This window comes from Coregonus lavaretus (assembly GCF_964263955.1).
Source record: "Coregonus lavaretus genome assembly, chromosome: 37".
Classification (NCBI taxonomy): Eukaryota; Metazoa; Chordata; class Actinopteri; order Salmoniformes; family Salmonidae; genus Coregonus; species Coregonus lavaretus.
The window spans coordinates 9,021,950-9,038,593 of NC_140024.1; the positions used below are offsets into that span (position 1 = coordinate 9,021,950).

Genomic DNA, 16,644 nt, shown 5'->3' on the forward strand with positions numbered 1-16,644 from the left:
TGACACATTACCACACATTCAAAATTACACACAAATAATGTAAATAGATACTTTAAATTGTCAGAAATTATTATACACTACCGGTCAAAAGTTTTAGAACAAATCAAATCAAATCAAATTTGACATAGCAGTTGCCATACCAGGCAGTGATGCAACCAGTCAGGATGCTCTCGATGGTGCAGCTGTAGAAACTGTTGAGGATCTGAGGACCCATGCCAAATCTTTTCAGTCTCCTTAGGGTGAATAGGTTTTGTTGTGCCCTCTTTTATGACTGTCTTGGTGTGCTTGGCCCATGTTAGTTTGTTGATGATGTGGACATCAAGGAACTTGAAGCTCTACTCATTCAAGGGTTTTTCTTTATTTTTTACTATTTTCTACACTATATAATAATAGTGAAGACATCAAAACTATGAAATAACACATATGGAATCATGTAGTAACCAAAAAAGTGTTAAACTAATCAAAATCTATTTTATATTTGAGATTCGTCAAAAAGCCACCCTTTACTTTGATGACAGCTTTGCACACTGTCAATGGCAATATTATATGTCATGTGTGGTGAAAAGCACTTGACATACAGGTACATTATAGATCTGACACATTGTGAAAACAGACAGGGAAAATGTCTTGACTTAAAGACTCAGTGCAGTTTCCACACTATGAGGTCGAAATAACACAGAAATTGTGAAAATGATGATAATGCCCTTTTAGTGTAAAAACAAAAATGCCTACAATTGTATTTGCATATGTATCCTCTACTTTGAAGGGGTAAGTGGGGTAGGCTCTAGAGCAGGGATGGGCAACATTGATGGGGGTGGGGGCCACAACATTTTTTATTTATTTTTGACAATGATGATAATGCCCTAGTGTAAGAGCTGTTTGAAAAGACCGCCTGAAATTCCAGCCTATTTTGGTCGGATGCAATTTTGACCTGCCTGGTGACATCACCAAGCAGTAAATCAGTTAATAGACCAATAAGAAAGAGAGTTCCAAACCTCTCTGCCAATAAAAGCTAGTTTTCAGTTTTCCCCTCCCCACTCAAACCACTCCCAGACAGTCCTGGCTATTTTTGTTTCTTTTTGACCAATTTAATTTAAAACAGTCACAGTAAGGTACTTAATTGTTACCAATAAAGAATTTGATATTGAGATAAAAACGGCTGCATTGGACTTTAATAAGACCCCGACTGAATTCCTACAAAAGGGGGCCAGTTCCCCATCCCTGCTCTAGAGGCTAGACCATCGGTCTCCAACAGGTTGATCACAAGCTATCAGTAGCTCACAGCCCACCTATGAGTAGCTCGCCAAACAATTCTGAAAGTGCATGTCTTTTTCACGTCTTCCACCGCAAACTGTCATAAACAAATCTCACAAGTATCAGACACCTCAAGCTCCCGGCTACTATCCAATACATTCCACATTGACATTGTCCCACCCCTAGTGGGATTAAATAGATTTTTACACACAAAACCCCATAATGACAAAGTGAAAACATGTTTTTAGAAAATATAGCATATTTATTGAAAATGAAATACTGAAATATCTCATTTAAAGTATTCACACAATGTTAGAATCACCTTTGGCAGCGAGTACAGCTGTGAGGCTTCTGGGTAAGTCTCTAAGAGCTTTGCACACCTGGATTGTACAATATTATTTTAATAATTCTTCAAGCTCTGTCAAGTTGGGTGTTGATTATTGCTAGACAGCCATTTTCAAGTATTGCCATAGATTTTCAAGCTGATTTCAGTCAACACTGTAGCTATGCCACACAAGAACATTCAATGTCGTCTTGGTAAGCAACTACCGTGTATATTTGGCTTATGTTTTAGATTATTGTCCTGCTGAAAAATGAATTTGTCACCCAGTGTCTGTTGGAAAGCAGACTGAACCAGGTTTTCCTCTAGGACTTTGCCTGTGCTTAGCACTATTCCATTTATTTTTATAAAAATAAAAAATAAACTCCCTAGTCCTTGCCGATGACACACATCCCTATAACATGATGCAGCCACCACCACGCTTGAAAATATGAAGAGCAGTACTCAGTAATGTGTTGTGTTGGATTTACCCCAAACATAATGCTTTGTATTCAGGACATAAAGTAATTTTCCTTTTGCCACATTTTTTTGCAGTTTTATTTTAGTGCAAACAGGATGCATGTTTTGGAATATTATATTCTGTGCAGGCTTCCTTCTTTTCACTATTTCATTTAGATTAGCATTGTGGAGTAACTACAATGTTGTTGAGCCGTCCTCAGTTTCCTCCTATCACAGCCATTAAACTATGTAATGGTTGTAAAGTCACCATTGGCCTCATGGTGAAATCCCTGAGCGGTTTCCGTCCTCTCCGGCAACTGAGTTAGGAAGGATGCCTGTATCTTTGTAGTGACTGGGTGTATTGATACACCATCCAAAGTGTAATTCATACCTTCACCATGCTCAAAGGGATATTCAATGTCTGCTTTTCTTTTTACCCATCTACCAATAGGTGCCCGATCTTGCGAGGTAGGCATTAGTAAACCTCCCTGGTCTTTGTGGTTGAATCTGGATTTGAAATTCACTGCTCGACTGAGGGACCTTACAGATAATTGTATGTGTGGGGTACAGAGATGAGGTAGTCATTCAAAATGACTACTGCACACAGAGTGAGTCCGTGCAACTTATTATGTGACACATTTTTACTCCTGAACTTATTTGGTCTTGCCATAACAAAGGGGTTGAATACTTATTGACTCAAGACATTTCAGCTTTTCATTTTTAATTAATTTGCAAACATTTCTAAAAACATAATTCCACTTTGACATTATGTATTATGTATGTATTATGTATTGTCTGTAGGCAAGTGACACAAAATCTCAATTTAATGAATATTTAGTTCAGGCTGTAACACAACAAAATGTAGAAAAAGTCAAGGGTTGTGAATACTTTCTAAAGGCACTGTAGCCACAATTGGCTTAAAAAGCCAAATGTAACACAATATCTGCCTATTTATTTCCATCAATATTGCCCCTGAAAGTCTGTTAGCCATAATGATATCTGTCTTCTGGGTAGAAATAAATAATTTCCCCAAAACCTTATCAATTAAATGTTAACTACAAAGTAGGCTTACCTGGCAGAATTACAGTGCCTTACAAAAGTATTCATCCCCCTTGGTGTTTTTTCTTATTTTGTTGCATTACAACCTGTAATTTAAATTGATTTTTATTTTGTTTTCATGTAATGGACATACATAAAATAGTTCAAATTGGTGAAGTGAAATGAAAAAAATAACTTGTTTCAAAGAATTATGAAAAATAAATAATGGAAAAGTGGTGCGTGCATATGTATTCACCCCCTTTGCTATGAAGACCCTAAATAAGATCTGGTGCAGCCAATTACCTTCAGAAGTCACATAATTAGTTAAATAAAGTCCACCTGTGTGCAATCTAAGTGTCACATGATCTGTCACATGATCTCAGTATATATACACCTGCTCTGAAAGGCCCCAGAGTCTGCAACACCACTAAGCAAGGGGCCCCACCAAGCAAGCGGCACCATGAAGACCAAGGAGCTCTCCAAACAGGTCAGGGACAAAGTTGTGGAGAAGTACAGATCAGGGTTGGGTTATAAAAATATATCCGAAACTTTGAACATCCCACAGAGCACCATTAAATCCATTATTAAAAAATGGAAAGAATATGGCACCACAACAAACCTGCCAAGAGAGGGCCGCCCACCAAAACACACGGACCAGGCAAGGAGGGCATTAATCAGAGAGGCAACAAAGAGGCCAAAGATAACCCTGAAGGAGCTGCAAAGCTCCACAGCGGAGATTGGAGTATCTGTCCATAGGACCACTTTAAGCCGTACACTCCACAGAGCTGGGCTTTACAGAAGAGTGGCCAGAAAAAAGCCATTGCTTAAAGAAAAAAATAAGCAAACACGTTTGGTGTTCTCCAAAAGGCATGTGGGAGACTCCCCAAACATATGGAAGAAGGTACTCTGGACAGATGAGACTAAAATTGAGCTTTTTTGGCCATCAAGGAAAACGCTATGTCTGGCGCAAACCCAACACCTCTCATCACCCCGAGAACACCATCCCGAGAACACCATCCTGATGTTTTTCATCAGCAGGGACTGGGAAACTGGTCAGAATTGAAGGAATGATGGATGGCGCTAAATACAGGGAAATTCTTGAGGGAAATCTGTTTCAGTCACCCAGAGATTTGAGACTGGGACGCAGGTTCACCTTCCAGCAGGACAATGACCCTAAGCATACTGCTAAAGCAACACTCGAGTGGTTTAAGGGGAAACATTTACATTTCTTGGAATGGCCTAGTCAAAGCCTAGACCTCAATCCAATTGATAATCTGTGGTATGACTTAAAGATTGCTGTACACAAGCGGAACCCATCCAACATGAAGGAGCTGGAGCAGTTTTGCCTTGAAGAATGGGCAAAAATCCCAGTGGCTAGATGTGCCAAGCTTATAGAGACATACCCCAAGAGACTTGCAGGTGTAATTGCTGCAAAAGGTGGCTCTACAAAGTTTTGACTTTGGGGGGGGTGAATAGTTATGCACGCTCAAGTTTTCAGTTTTTTTGTCTTATTTCTTGTTTGTTTCACAATAAAAAATATTTTGTATCTTCAAAGTGGTAGGCATGTTGTGTAAATCAAATGATACAAACCCCAAAAAAATCCATTTTAATTCCAGGTTGTAAGGCAACAAAATAGGAAAAATGCCAAGGGGGGTGAATACTTTCGCAAGCCACAGTATATCATGATTATTTATATCAATCGCGTGTCATGACATAATGCAGCAGCAAAAACATCGCTAGACCAGCACATTCCTCTCTCTAAAGCGGTATTACACTAAAAAATGCTCTTCTGATGTGATTTAAGCATTGACATGGACTCACAACATCCAATTTCATTGTTTCTCTATGAATAATTATAATTTTCTTTGTGAAAAACTGAAAAAATCCCAAACCAGGAAAATGTAAAGCGAGAAAATGGAATTCGGGAAATTACAGAGTGCCCATTTGAAAAGCTAGGAAAAAATTTATGAGTAGCTCGCGACGTTTCATAATTTAAAAGTAGCTCTCATGCTAGAAAAGGTTGGAGGCCCCTGGTCTAGACGATCCTATCCACCAATCAGTGCTGTGTATGTACATATATTAACATTTGTGTCAACACAACACGATCAGACTGAGTATTTCGATGGCGGCTCAGGGAACTAAATGATAAAAAATATTATTGGAGTTTTTTTCATGAAATAAACACACACAGTGATTTATTAGACATACAGTGATGAATTAAAAATACAATAAAAAGACTGCATGGGAGCTTTAAAGGTAAACTCCATCTTGCTTTGGACCAATTTATCAGTATTGGGAAACAACACAAGATGGTAGGAACATGTCAAGCTGTGTAAGAGCCATTCCCTTCCTGTTCCTTAACATAATGGCTTTGACTGTTGAATGCCTTCATTGACATTGGCAGACATGGGAAGCAATGTGACATTAACCACTTAAGTGCAGAAAATCACCAAACTCTTACAGCCTCTAAGTAGGTTCTGTAAAGCTTCCTCTAACTCTGATTGTTTGAAAGCTTTCGGACAGCCATACAAACACTGGCATAATATCCTACAGCCTCAATTCACTTATTGAAATGTGTAATCTTATCCACAAAATAGTAAATACATAAAGTGCTATTTCAATCAAAACAGAAAACAAGGAATTAGAGATAAACATCAACAAGTATATTTTCAATGAGAAAGTCCTGAGTGTAATACATCATTACACTGAAAACTGTGATTGCCAATTGCCAGTCTGACATGTCAATATAGTACAATATAGTACCGTTTCTGACAATTATTTAGATCACTTGGACAGACAAAATGAAATAGGGCAGTGCTTATCACACATTGATCAGCAGCATAATATCTAGCACATATCTACACACTACACACGTCAATACATATGCACGCACAGCACAATGATAATGAAAAACTGAGTGAAAGTGAAACATAAAAGAGTATTGGGGTCACAGAAGAAAGAAAGAGAAAAAAAAGGAAGGAAAAGCAAAGAACACCCAAACATGAGAACGGGTTACATTACCTTTTTTTATTATTATTTATTTTTATGAAGATGGAACCAGGTTGAACTCTGCTCTGGCAAAAGCCAATAAATGATTCCCAGCTCGCACTCTGTTCACCATGAAATTACACAACCAGTTGAGTGTTGTCCGGGGAACGCGGCAAGTCACTGGAGAATTAATGAAATGCCGGGGTGGATGGAGAGAAATTGCCTGTATAACCTATACAAGGTGCCCTTGTGGTATTTCCAAGAATAAGTCATACAACTGAAACGCAGCAGGCAAAGTCACAACTAAGAGATGTCTCCCTGTGCTGTGCCTTCACGTTTACTACATTGTGGTCCTAAGGAAACAAGGGCAGGCGTCGGCTCACATCTCACCTCCAAAGGAACATGCACAGAGGAAGTGGCAAGACCATGTTTTTTAAAATAAATATGATTCTATGGCACACCGCACTCATTATATGGGTGGGTAAACAATAAGGTAAACAAGTGTTTGATGAAATGAGGTTGTGAATAACATCTTGTTTCTTACCTGACCAGACTGCCAGTGACATCAGGATCGCGGGCTGTGACCGTTCCTATAACCGTGTTGATGGGGGCATTCTCATCCACCTGCAGGACAAATGTGGGCTTGGAGAAGACAGGGGGTTCATCTGAATCTTCCACTGCAATCTTCACCGTGGCTGTATCCTTGAAGGGGACGCCGCTGTTGGGATCAAATCGAATGTTGGCCGCCTCCACCTTCAGTGTATATGACTTTTTAGTCTCAAAGTTCAGGAGCTGTGGAAAATGACAGAAACAAATGCCTCACTGATGTCCAAAGCAGCAGGAAAGAATGCACCTGATGTGGATGGAGAAGAGTTTGGAGCGTTTCTGAGTTGAAATGCAATAGTGTGATCTCTGATCCTCTCAAAACATGTAGGAAAATAATCCAAGCACATAGTGGAACAATTTTTTTTATTATTAGCAATAACCACAATCTCACCTCAAGTAATCCATGTGTTAGCAATTTGTATAGTGACAAGGCATCTGCTCTAGGAAAGAATAAGGCTGTAAATAAAGTTAATCTAATCTGGTATCACACAGATCTGGTTCAAATGTGTCAGGCAATAATGAAAATAATGTTATTTGTATGTTTGTGCTACCTGAAAATATAATTTTGTGGCCCTGCATTACCATGACGATAACACTGTTACAAAATTATTGCCGGCAATCATTTGAAGGATAGCAATTATTGAGCCATTATCATCACATGAATAGTGGATGTGTATTCAGGAATTCTAACAAAATAATGAAATTTCCTAGGGAGAATTGCATACCTATGTGTACTTCAGTGAGAAGAAACATACACCTGAAATAACAGTTGGGCTCATTCCTATTTCACAAGGATATTGAGAAACAATGTCCACTACTTTTTTACACAGCTCATTATTGAATATTTGCAACATGTAAAAACATCACAATTGAACTCTCTGGCGTCTCTGCAGCCATCCCAGACTGTCACAATTGTATTTTGAATCACCTCTGGCCGCTCTTATAATACTAGAATAATGGGATCAAGTCACTTCCACGCTCCAAAACCAGGATTTATAGGGAAATAAAAACTGGGCCTTGCCGCTTGAGGGGATGTGAGTTGGCTTTGGGAATGAGAGGGGTTAGCAGAGGGATCAAAAAATTTATTCCAGCTTTTCACAAAAAATGAAAAATAATCCAGTGGTCCCCTAGGCTGGGTCGGGCAGTGCTGGGGCAGTGCCGGCAGCAGGCCCAGCTGTGAGAGAAAAGCAGCTGGGGACGGGGACTGACAGGGGGCTTTGAAGTCCACACGTCTGGCGTCAGGGCACCCGTATGGAGAGGGCCCTGCAGCCCAGTCTGCCGCGGTCTAAGAAGCTATTTGGAGCATTTTCATTATTAACCGCCCTTCCTCTCTCTCCTCCTCCCCACCTTCTCCTCCTCCTCCTCCTCTATGTTGAGAGGAGTGAACAGCTGGACCAAGAGCAAACATTGGTTTCAAAGGATTCCAGCCTAATACCAAGTGTTAAGGAGCCCAGGGCTAAAAGTGGACAGGGGTCAATTGTCAGAATGATTACGCCGCAGTTAAAGAATGGAATACCACAATAGTTAAACTAACTATTCAGCACTATTTCCTGATCACCTCTATTCTGTTTTTGTATTTGATTTACATGAACAATTAACAAGTCAGACTCCTTACTGTATTGCAGTTATATTTGTACTTTTAAAATGTAATGCATAGTTGACCATATCTTATAACAAAGCAGTATGTTCATTTTGTTTGTCTCTTAACACTGTATGGTAGTTTCAACAAGTGACTCTACCTCAACAGTTTTACCTCAGAATAGAACTTTGAAGATAGTATTAATATTCTTATCCTCTCAAATGATCCTCAATGACATATAACCTCTCCACTGAGTCAGCCATATTTGAATTGGCCCTCTATACCACTCTGCCTTTACTCATTGTTTTGGGGGAGTTCAATTCATGCAGCACTTGACTCGCTGTAATCCAGAGAGCAGCACTTTAGTTTCCATATTGATGGAACATATGCTTAGTGGACATGTCAGACCGGCTTGTGTTGCTACAGTATGTGCATATGAAGATGGGGCTGCTTTTTCACTCCATTTTCCCCATGCTTGTCCCTTGTTGACGTCCCCACCTCAGAGCCCTCCTGTGCCATGCTTCAAATTCCCATGAGTCTCAGCATAGGATCTGTATGTATACACACAGGCCATTTAGAGACATCAATGTTCAGTGCTGGCTGGTGGAGGAAGCAGAACTTCCCACTAACACCCCCCGATTGGCCTGAGGGGTGGGAGATAAAAAGCTTAAACCCAAAACAACAAAGCCACTTCCTAGTTTGTGCTTCTGCAGTCGTGTTTAGATCAATATTTTTTAACCTTGCCGCAAATAATCTTTAATAATTTGCACTTGGTATTTGACAGCAGTTTATAGAGCTATGTTTAGTTGTTGGGGGTGTCGTGGTGCTATTGCTCCATTTAATCCTTTGTTCTTCCACATCGGCTAAGAAAGCATCCACAAGCTGGTGCAACAGGGCTCTGAAACCAAGAAAATGTTGTTCAGAGTGCAGAACGGATGCAGAAATGCCAGTTCTGCTAAAGTAATCTGAACATCACCATCTGGAGATGTAGAGGTGAGAAGAGAGTAGGCAGTTGATTTCCTGTTTTTCACATGCAATCTCATCCATCATGCTTTTAGCAATGCAGGCAAGAGATTCCAGGCCAAGTATACCAGAATAAAGTGATGAGGCAGAGCCACAGCACTGCTGTCACTGTGCAATACTAGAGGGAAATATCTCAAAGGTCTTATTGATCATGTCTAGTTTGTTCTCAAGCCGTCTGTTTTGTTTAGTAGAGTATAATCTATTCCAGGCAGATCATCAGAAAAATATTATTTAATTTCATCCAATAGTTTGTTCATAGTTACAGGAAGTCACAGTGGACGTCCTAATGTAATGTAATTTAGCATCCAAATGCAATGACATACTATCACGCTTGAATGATCTATAGCTCTAACTCGAGACATTAAACTAACCATGAGTCAAGACGTGAGCACACATCCATCACTCATGTATACACTTGAATACTTCAGGCCTGAAGTACCTCCTTCTTCTATCATCGCAGTTCTACAGAAAAATTGTGATACTGTATGTTGTGGTGTAAGAGTAAATATTTAGATTGCTGGAGGCAAACATGCCATATAATTTGTTTTCCCTTTCGTACATTTAATCAGTGTTAATTTAGTAGCTGTTTTTGATATATATAGATCAATTCAATGGTGAAGGTGAATTAAGATGGAGGAATTCAGATATGATGACTTTGTTTGCGTGCTACCCACATACTTTTTTAACTACGTCAGTGTGCCTATAAAACAGCACAATCTACTTTTCCGCCGTATTGGAGTTAGAATTGGGATCATGTATACTGTGCTAATGCCAATACAAAAATGTTTAACGGAGAGCACTGTACAACACGGCGAACTTAAGTACACGGGGGCCGCAATCTTTATGCATCTTTGCCATTGAAACTGCTTTGCAGTATACAGGATATGTAGTACTATAGCATTATTTTTTTTCATGGTCAATTTAAATTAAATCAGTCTAGATATATAGCTCTGACCTGTAGCTTGTATGAACGACCTACCTCCTTTGATACCACGTCTTGCAACCTACTATTTGGACCTTGTTTAAGTTCAAGCTGTTAAGGATATGTGGTTGTTGGTGGAACCTTAGGACAGAGGAGTTTGCATCAGGTTCTTACCTTCTTTAGCCGAAGGATCCCCTCTTGAGTCTGGGCATCTGTAGTGATCTCGAAGACGTCCTTCTCATCACCGTCGATGATGTTGTACGTTGATTTGGCGTTCTCGCCAATGTCTCTATCATTTGCCTTTACCTTGCCACCAGGTTTACCAATGCCAAGGTCCTCCGGGATCACAAACTCGTACAGACCTGAAGAAGAGGACATCATGATTATTTCACCCTAACAGTAGATGTATCCTTATCTATGCATCTATATAACTAGTACAATTCTGATTATTGTGGAAATTCATGAAAAAACATTACGCAGCAAAAGAACAACAAATACATTCAGATTTACCAATAATGGGTTTTAACAATATAGTATATGGAGAGAGAATTTGACATTTTGCTTACTTTTTGAGAACTTTGGCGGGTTATCATTGACATCTGTTAGTGTGACAGTAACTGTTGTTGTCCCTGACAACCCTCCCATATGACCACCCATGTCTTTTGCTTGAATGACGACTAGGTACTCCTCTCGCATCTCTCGATCCATCCCATGTAAAGCAATTTTAATGATCGCTGAAAGCAAACATTTTTACATCAAATATATTGTTATTGCAAAAAATGAACATACACATAAATAATTTGAATGGGGAATACAAAGGCATTCATAACGCTTTACATGATTGTTTCATTGCACCTTTAAGAGTGTTGCAGTATCCTTCATAACAAACTTTTAAGCACTTATTTTATTAAACAGCAGTGGAATTTCGGACAGAACACCTGGAGAGAAGCTCTGATTCTGTGGATGGCATTGCAAATCAATGTGTTTGTTTGCTGGAGTGTTGTACTGCTGTCTGCAAGTAATTTGTATTCTGATGGAATGGGAATTATGCTGTCCAGGTGCATCATGCACCCCGAAAATCTGAGGGGACACTAAGTACATGAGGATGGCTGAGGGGTGGAGAATTTTGCTTTTTTCAAACACCTGCAATCTAGAGCCATAATTATTATGCTTAATTTTATGTGAAAAAATATGTATATTTTTCTGCATATCTAAGCATACCTCTTGAGCTGTCTGTATCCTCCTGACTGGTGGTTATTTTTTTAAAGAAGCTAAACATGATTCTCTGCATCTCTGCTAAAATCTGGGTAAAAGATTGAATGGAATGTGAGTCTTATTCAGTATATTTAGTTATTGCTTGCTTTTCTAAAGTCTACCAACCTTGCCAGCAGGCATGCCAGCTAAGATAGTTAGACAAGCTAGCTACTCTAACTTGATTGACAGCCTGAAATGGCTTCTTGGTAGACTGTATTATCAGAGTAATAACTTTTATGCTACACTGTCAAAAAAAATGTTTTTTACACTACGCATATGACTTTGAAGCAGGTAAAAACAACTCTCCCTAAAAAAAAGTGCACGCAGACACACACACACACACACACACATACACACACACATACGCACACGCCACACCCACAGACACACATGCACACACACTTCAGTCATCCTCTGTTACTCACTCTACTGTCATCTCTGTTGATCATCGTTAGCTATTCAAATTAATTCCTAATCACTGAAAAGGGTGGATAGACAAACACTCATTTCCATAGATATTTGCTAAGATATTTTCTACCGTCCATTAACCAAGTGATGGATTGGGGCATGATGTTTATTTATTTATCAAATGCATTTCATTTCCTTCCTGGTGTTGGAAGTGTCAAATGGATTATAATGTTTGTTTTTCCCTTACCTTTTACTTGTCATTAACATTCATTAACACATCTGGCTCACTTGAATGAACCATCTGCATGTGCTCAGTAATCATGCAAAGCGTACACGCTGATCCTCAAATGGTCCTTTCATAGATTCACTATAGCTTCTCCATTTTATTATGGTAGAGGTGAGTGATTAAAATGCATAATGTTGTTGAGAAGGAAACAGGGTTTTTATATGTAAAGATACGTCTTCATATGTATTATGTACATACGGTTTTGACGTTTTTAGAGCTTGTTTATTGTATGTTGTTTTTCCAAATTGTGAGCAGTTGATTTCCATCTCATTGCTTATTAATGTAATTTCACCATTATTTAATCATGTTGCTTACAGACACACTGTTAACAAGTCGGCTGAAAATGCAATTAGGAAAACAACAGAGTCAAGGTTGAAGAATAAGCAGACGGCAGATGGAATTTAAAAAGATAGCACTGTCATTTAAATGTAACAGTCCTTGAATATCTTGTTGGGAGTTATATCCTCAAAATGCAACTATAATCTGTATGCTGAGTAATTGTCCATGTATGGATAATATGCATTCAATCTGTACATTTGGCTGAAACAACACTTGTGATGTTTTGACTGCCATCGAACCGTGGAAAAAGGATTGTATCTGTTCAGGGTCAACAAGGTTACATGTCATGACGCTGAAGTTTACATTTATTTTGCGCTGTTGAAGAAAAAGCTGCAAGTAAGCATTTCACTGTACTGTTTACACCCTCTATATCCTGTGCATGTGACAAATAAACTTTGTTTTGATTTAGTATTTCACCATGGCAATCCACTCACCAGTGTTGGGGTCTATGGAGAAGTAGGGCTGTCCGTCCAGTATGCTGTACACAAGTTTAGCACTGTTTCCATAGACTGGGTCATCTGCGTCTGTTGCAGTCACCCTAGTGACTGAGGTACCTTTATATGAGAAAGAGCACATTATTAAAAAGAGAGTGGACGTCTGACACCCATAATCACTCCTTACAGCTAGCTTCTCCCCCTGTAATCGTCCTGGTTCCACTATAAAGCCAGAGGTACTTATTGGTAAGGTCAAAGACAACATTATTGCCAGACACATGAATGACACAGCATACTGTGCTACAATGTCCCAACAGAGAAAACGATCTTACAGTGAAGGCTTTGAAAAATGAACAAGAAAGAGCAGGGCTGATGCTGATGCCCAACTCTTCATCAGTCTGTGGCTCAGGTGGGAAGAGAATGAAAGGAGGAAAGCTGTTCGTAGGCAGCAACTTGACAGTACAGATGGTATGGTAATTTATTTTGTAAAATATGTTCTCAGGTGTTCTGACTACATCGGTAAGTGTTCATGGTTACAGAAGGCATCAGGCCTAGCCACAGGTATCCAGGCCTGTTGACTGCAGGAGACAGAATGGGTCATAGTGGGGGACAACACTAGTTAAGGCCACCTCTATGCCTACCATTAGGCTGTGCCATTAATCTAGCACAAACAAAGTAAATTACATCAGGCCAGTTTAATGTAGTGCTTCTCAGTTTTAATATAAGGATGCTAAATCTTTTCTATTCTAGTTGATTTCTCTGCTGATTGTTGTTAGGACCATTGAAAGAAAATTAGTGGAATACAGGTGGAGATGTTTCCCTCATGCAGCTGCTGGCAAGGAACACAGTCTGTTGGCCTAAACTCCTCTGTTGTGCCTTGTATCACCTGGCTTTGGGGCTTGGCAAATGTTTTTGAGGCCAAGAGCATGAGATGTGCCTTTGTAGATACAGACATTCTGCAGTTCAGAATATGTGGTGATCATCTGTTTTACAGGTACACTGAATAATACTCTCATGAGCCTGTTCATATGACATGTTCCACAATAAAGACCCACTCCAGCAGAATTTCAAGATTGGGTCATTAAATATTGCACACGTAGGGAATGCATTTCCTGTTTAAACAGCCACAAAATGTCAAACAACGATTCATTGTAACCTTGTCCTCCCTTTTACAACAACAAAACAAAGCATATAGACCACCATTGCACTCAGACTCAAAAACCTGCTTTGCTATTGCTACCCAATTATTTCACATAGAGAGTCTCAAGTGGCCCTTTGAGACGTGTTTGTTAGTAATTCATGTGCTGTGATGACCCTTACTGTTGCCAGGGCTTACCTTTACATTTCATCCTGCTTATTATTGCTGAGGGTGTGTGTGTGTGTGTGTGTGTGTGTGTGTGTGTGTGTGTGTGTGTGTGTGTGTGTGTGTGTGTGTGTATGTGTGGTGTGTGTGTGTGTGTGTGTGTGTGTGTGTGTGTGTGTGTGTGAATGACTGAGTGAGTGTGTACGTGTATGCGTGCTGGAGATGAGCTACTTAGTATCAGACCCTTTCATGATATTTTATGCAGTATCATATACACTGTTTTCCCTGTGGTCAGAAAATCACAGAACAGCTTCAGGTACTGTTACAATACCAGAACTGTAGTAAACCTAGATTCACTGAAAGTGTCAAAGTTTTTTTTATTTATCAAATGGGCAGGGTTTGTAGGGAAATAATATTAACTAATTAAAATGGAAGTGCTATTGATGTATGCAACAATACAAATGAGTCTATTCCTGTATGTTGTATCTGCTATAGGTATTTGCCAATTGACACGCCCTGGCTCTGGGGACTCTTGTATGTTGAGCCAGGGTGTTAGTTTCTTTGTGTAGTGTCTACAGTGGGGGAAAAAAGTATTTAGTCAGCCACCAATTGTGCAAGTTCTCCCACTTAAAAAGATGAGAGAGGCCTGTAATTTTCATCATAGGTACACGTCAACTATGACAGACAAAATGAGGGAAAAAAATCCAGAAAATCACATTGTAGGATTTTTAATGAATGTATTTGCAAATTATGGTGGAAAATAAGTATTTGGTCAATGACAAAAGTTTCTCAATACTTTGTTATATACCCTTTGTTGGCAATGACACAGGTCAAACGTTTTCTGTAAGTCTTCACAAGGTTTTCACACACTGTTGCTGGTATTTTGGCCCATTCCTCCATGCAGATCTCCTCTAGAGCAGTGATGTTTTGGGGCTGTCGCTGGGCAACACGGACTTTCAACTCCCTCCAAAGATTTTCTATGGGGTTGAGATCTGGAGACTGGCTAGGCCACTCCAGGACCTTGAAATGCTTCTTACGAAGCCACTCCTTCGTTGCCCGGGCGATGTGTTTGGGATCATTGTCATGCTGAAAGACCCAGACACGTTTCATCTTCAATGCCCTTGCTGATGGAAGGAGGTTTTCACTCAAAATCTCACGATACATGGCCCCATTCATTCTTTCCTTTACACGGATCAGTTGTCCTGGTCCCTTTGCAGAAAAACAGCCCCAAAGCATGATGTTTCCACCCCCATGCTTCACAGTAGGTATGGTGTTCTTTGGATGCAACTCAGCATTCTTTGTCCTCCAAACACGATGAGTTGAGTTTTTACCAAAAAGTTCTATTTTGGTTTCATCTGACCATATGACATTCTCCCAATCCTCTTCTGGATCATCCAAATGCACTGCACTCTAGCAAACTTCAGATGGGCCTGGACATGTACTGGCTTAAGCAGGGGGACACGTCTGGCACTGCAGGATTTGAGTCCCTGGCGGCGTAGTGTGTTACTGATGGTAGGCTTTGTTACTTTGGTCCCAGCTCTCTGCAGGTCATTCACTAGGTCCCCCTGTGTGGTTCTGGGATTTTTGCTCACCGTTCTTGTGATCATTTTGACCCCACGGGGTGAGATCTTGCGTGGAGCCCCAGATCGAGGGAGATTATCAGTGGTCTTGTATGTCTTCCATTTCCTAATAATTGCTCCAACAGTTGATTTCTTCAAAACAAGCTGCTTACCTATTGCAGATTCAGTCTTCCCAGCCTGGTGCAGGTCTACAATTTTGTTTCTGGTGTCCTTTGACAGCTCTTTGGTCTTGGCCATAGTGGAGTTTGGAGTGTGACTGTTTGAGGTTGTAGACAGGTGTCTTTTATACTGATAACAAGTTCAAACAGGTGCCATTAATACAGGTAACGAGTGGAGGACAGAGGAGCCTCTTAAAGAAGAAGTTACAGGTCCGTGAGAGCCAGAAATCTTGCTTGTTTGTAGGTGACCAAATACTTATTTTCCACCATAATTTGCAAATAAATTCATAAAAAATCCTACAATGTGATTTTCTGGATTTTTTTTCCTCAATTTGTCTGTCATAGTTGACGTGTACCTATGATGAAAATTACAGGCCTCTCTCATCTTTTTAATTGGGAGAACTTGCACAATTGGTGGCTGACTAAATACTTTTTTTCCCCACTGTATGTTTCGTTTCCTATGTTCTGTTCCAGGTTATGTGGTTCTCAATCAGAGGCAACGAGAATCAGCTGTTGCTTGTTGTCTCTGATTGGGAACCATACTTAGGCAGCCTTTTGTGCACTTGTGATTCGTGGGATCTTGTTCCGTGTAGGTTTGTGTTATTGACCGAGGACTTCACGTATCGTTTTGTTGTTTTTGTTGTATTTGAAAAGTACCTATTAAAGTATGTACTCATATCACGCTGCGCCTTAG

The 16,644-nt window shown here is 39.9% G+C and overlaps 1 protein-coding gene across 1 annotated transcript in view; it reads right to left on the minus strand.

Annotated features, from left to right (window-relative positions):
* LOC311111189 (cadherin-8-like) overlaps positions 1-16,644 on the minus strand; it is a gene marked incomplete at both ends in the record, with an annotated part of 72,116 nt that overhangs the window by 10,149 nt on the left and 45,323 nt on the right. Inside the window, 4 exons of the mRNA XM_084153885.1 lie at positions 6,603-6,850; positions 10,363-10,550; positions 10,755-10,922; positions 12,910-13,020. Coding sequence (XP_084010011.1) covers positions 6,603-6,850; positions 10,363-10,550; positions 10,755-10,922; positions 12,910-13,020 — 715 coding nt within the window. The remainder of the gene's footprint in view (positions 1-6,602; positions 6,851-10,362; positions 10,551-10,754; positions 10,923-12,909; positions 13,021-16,644) is intronic.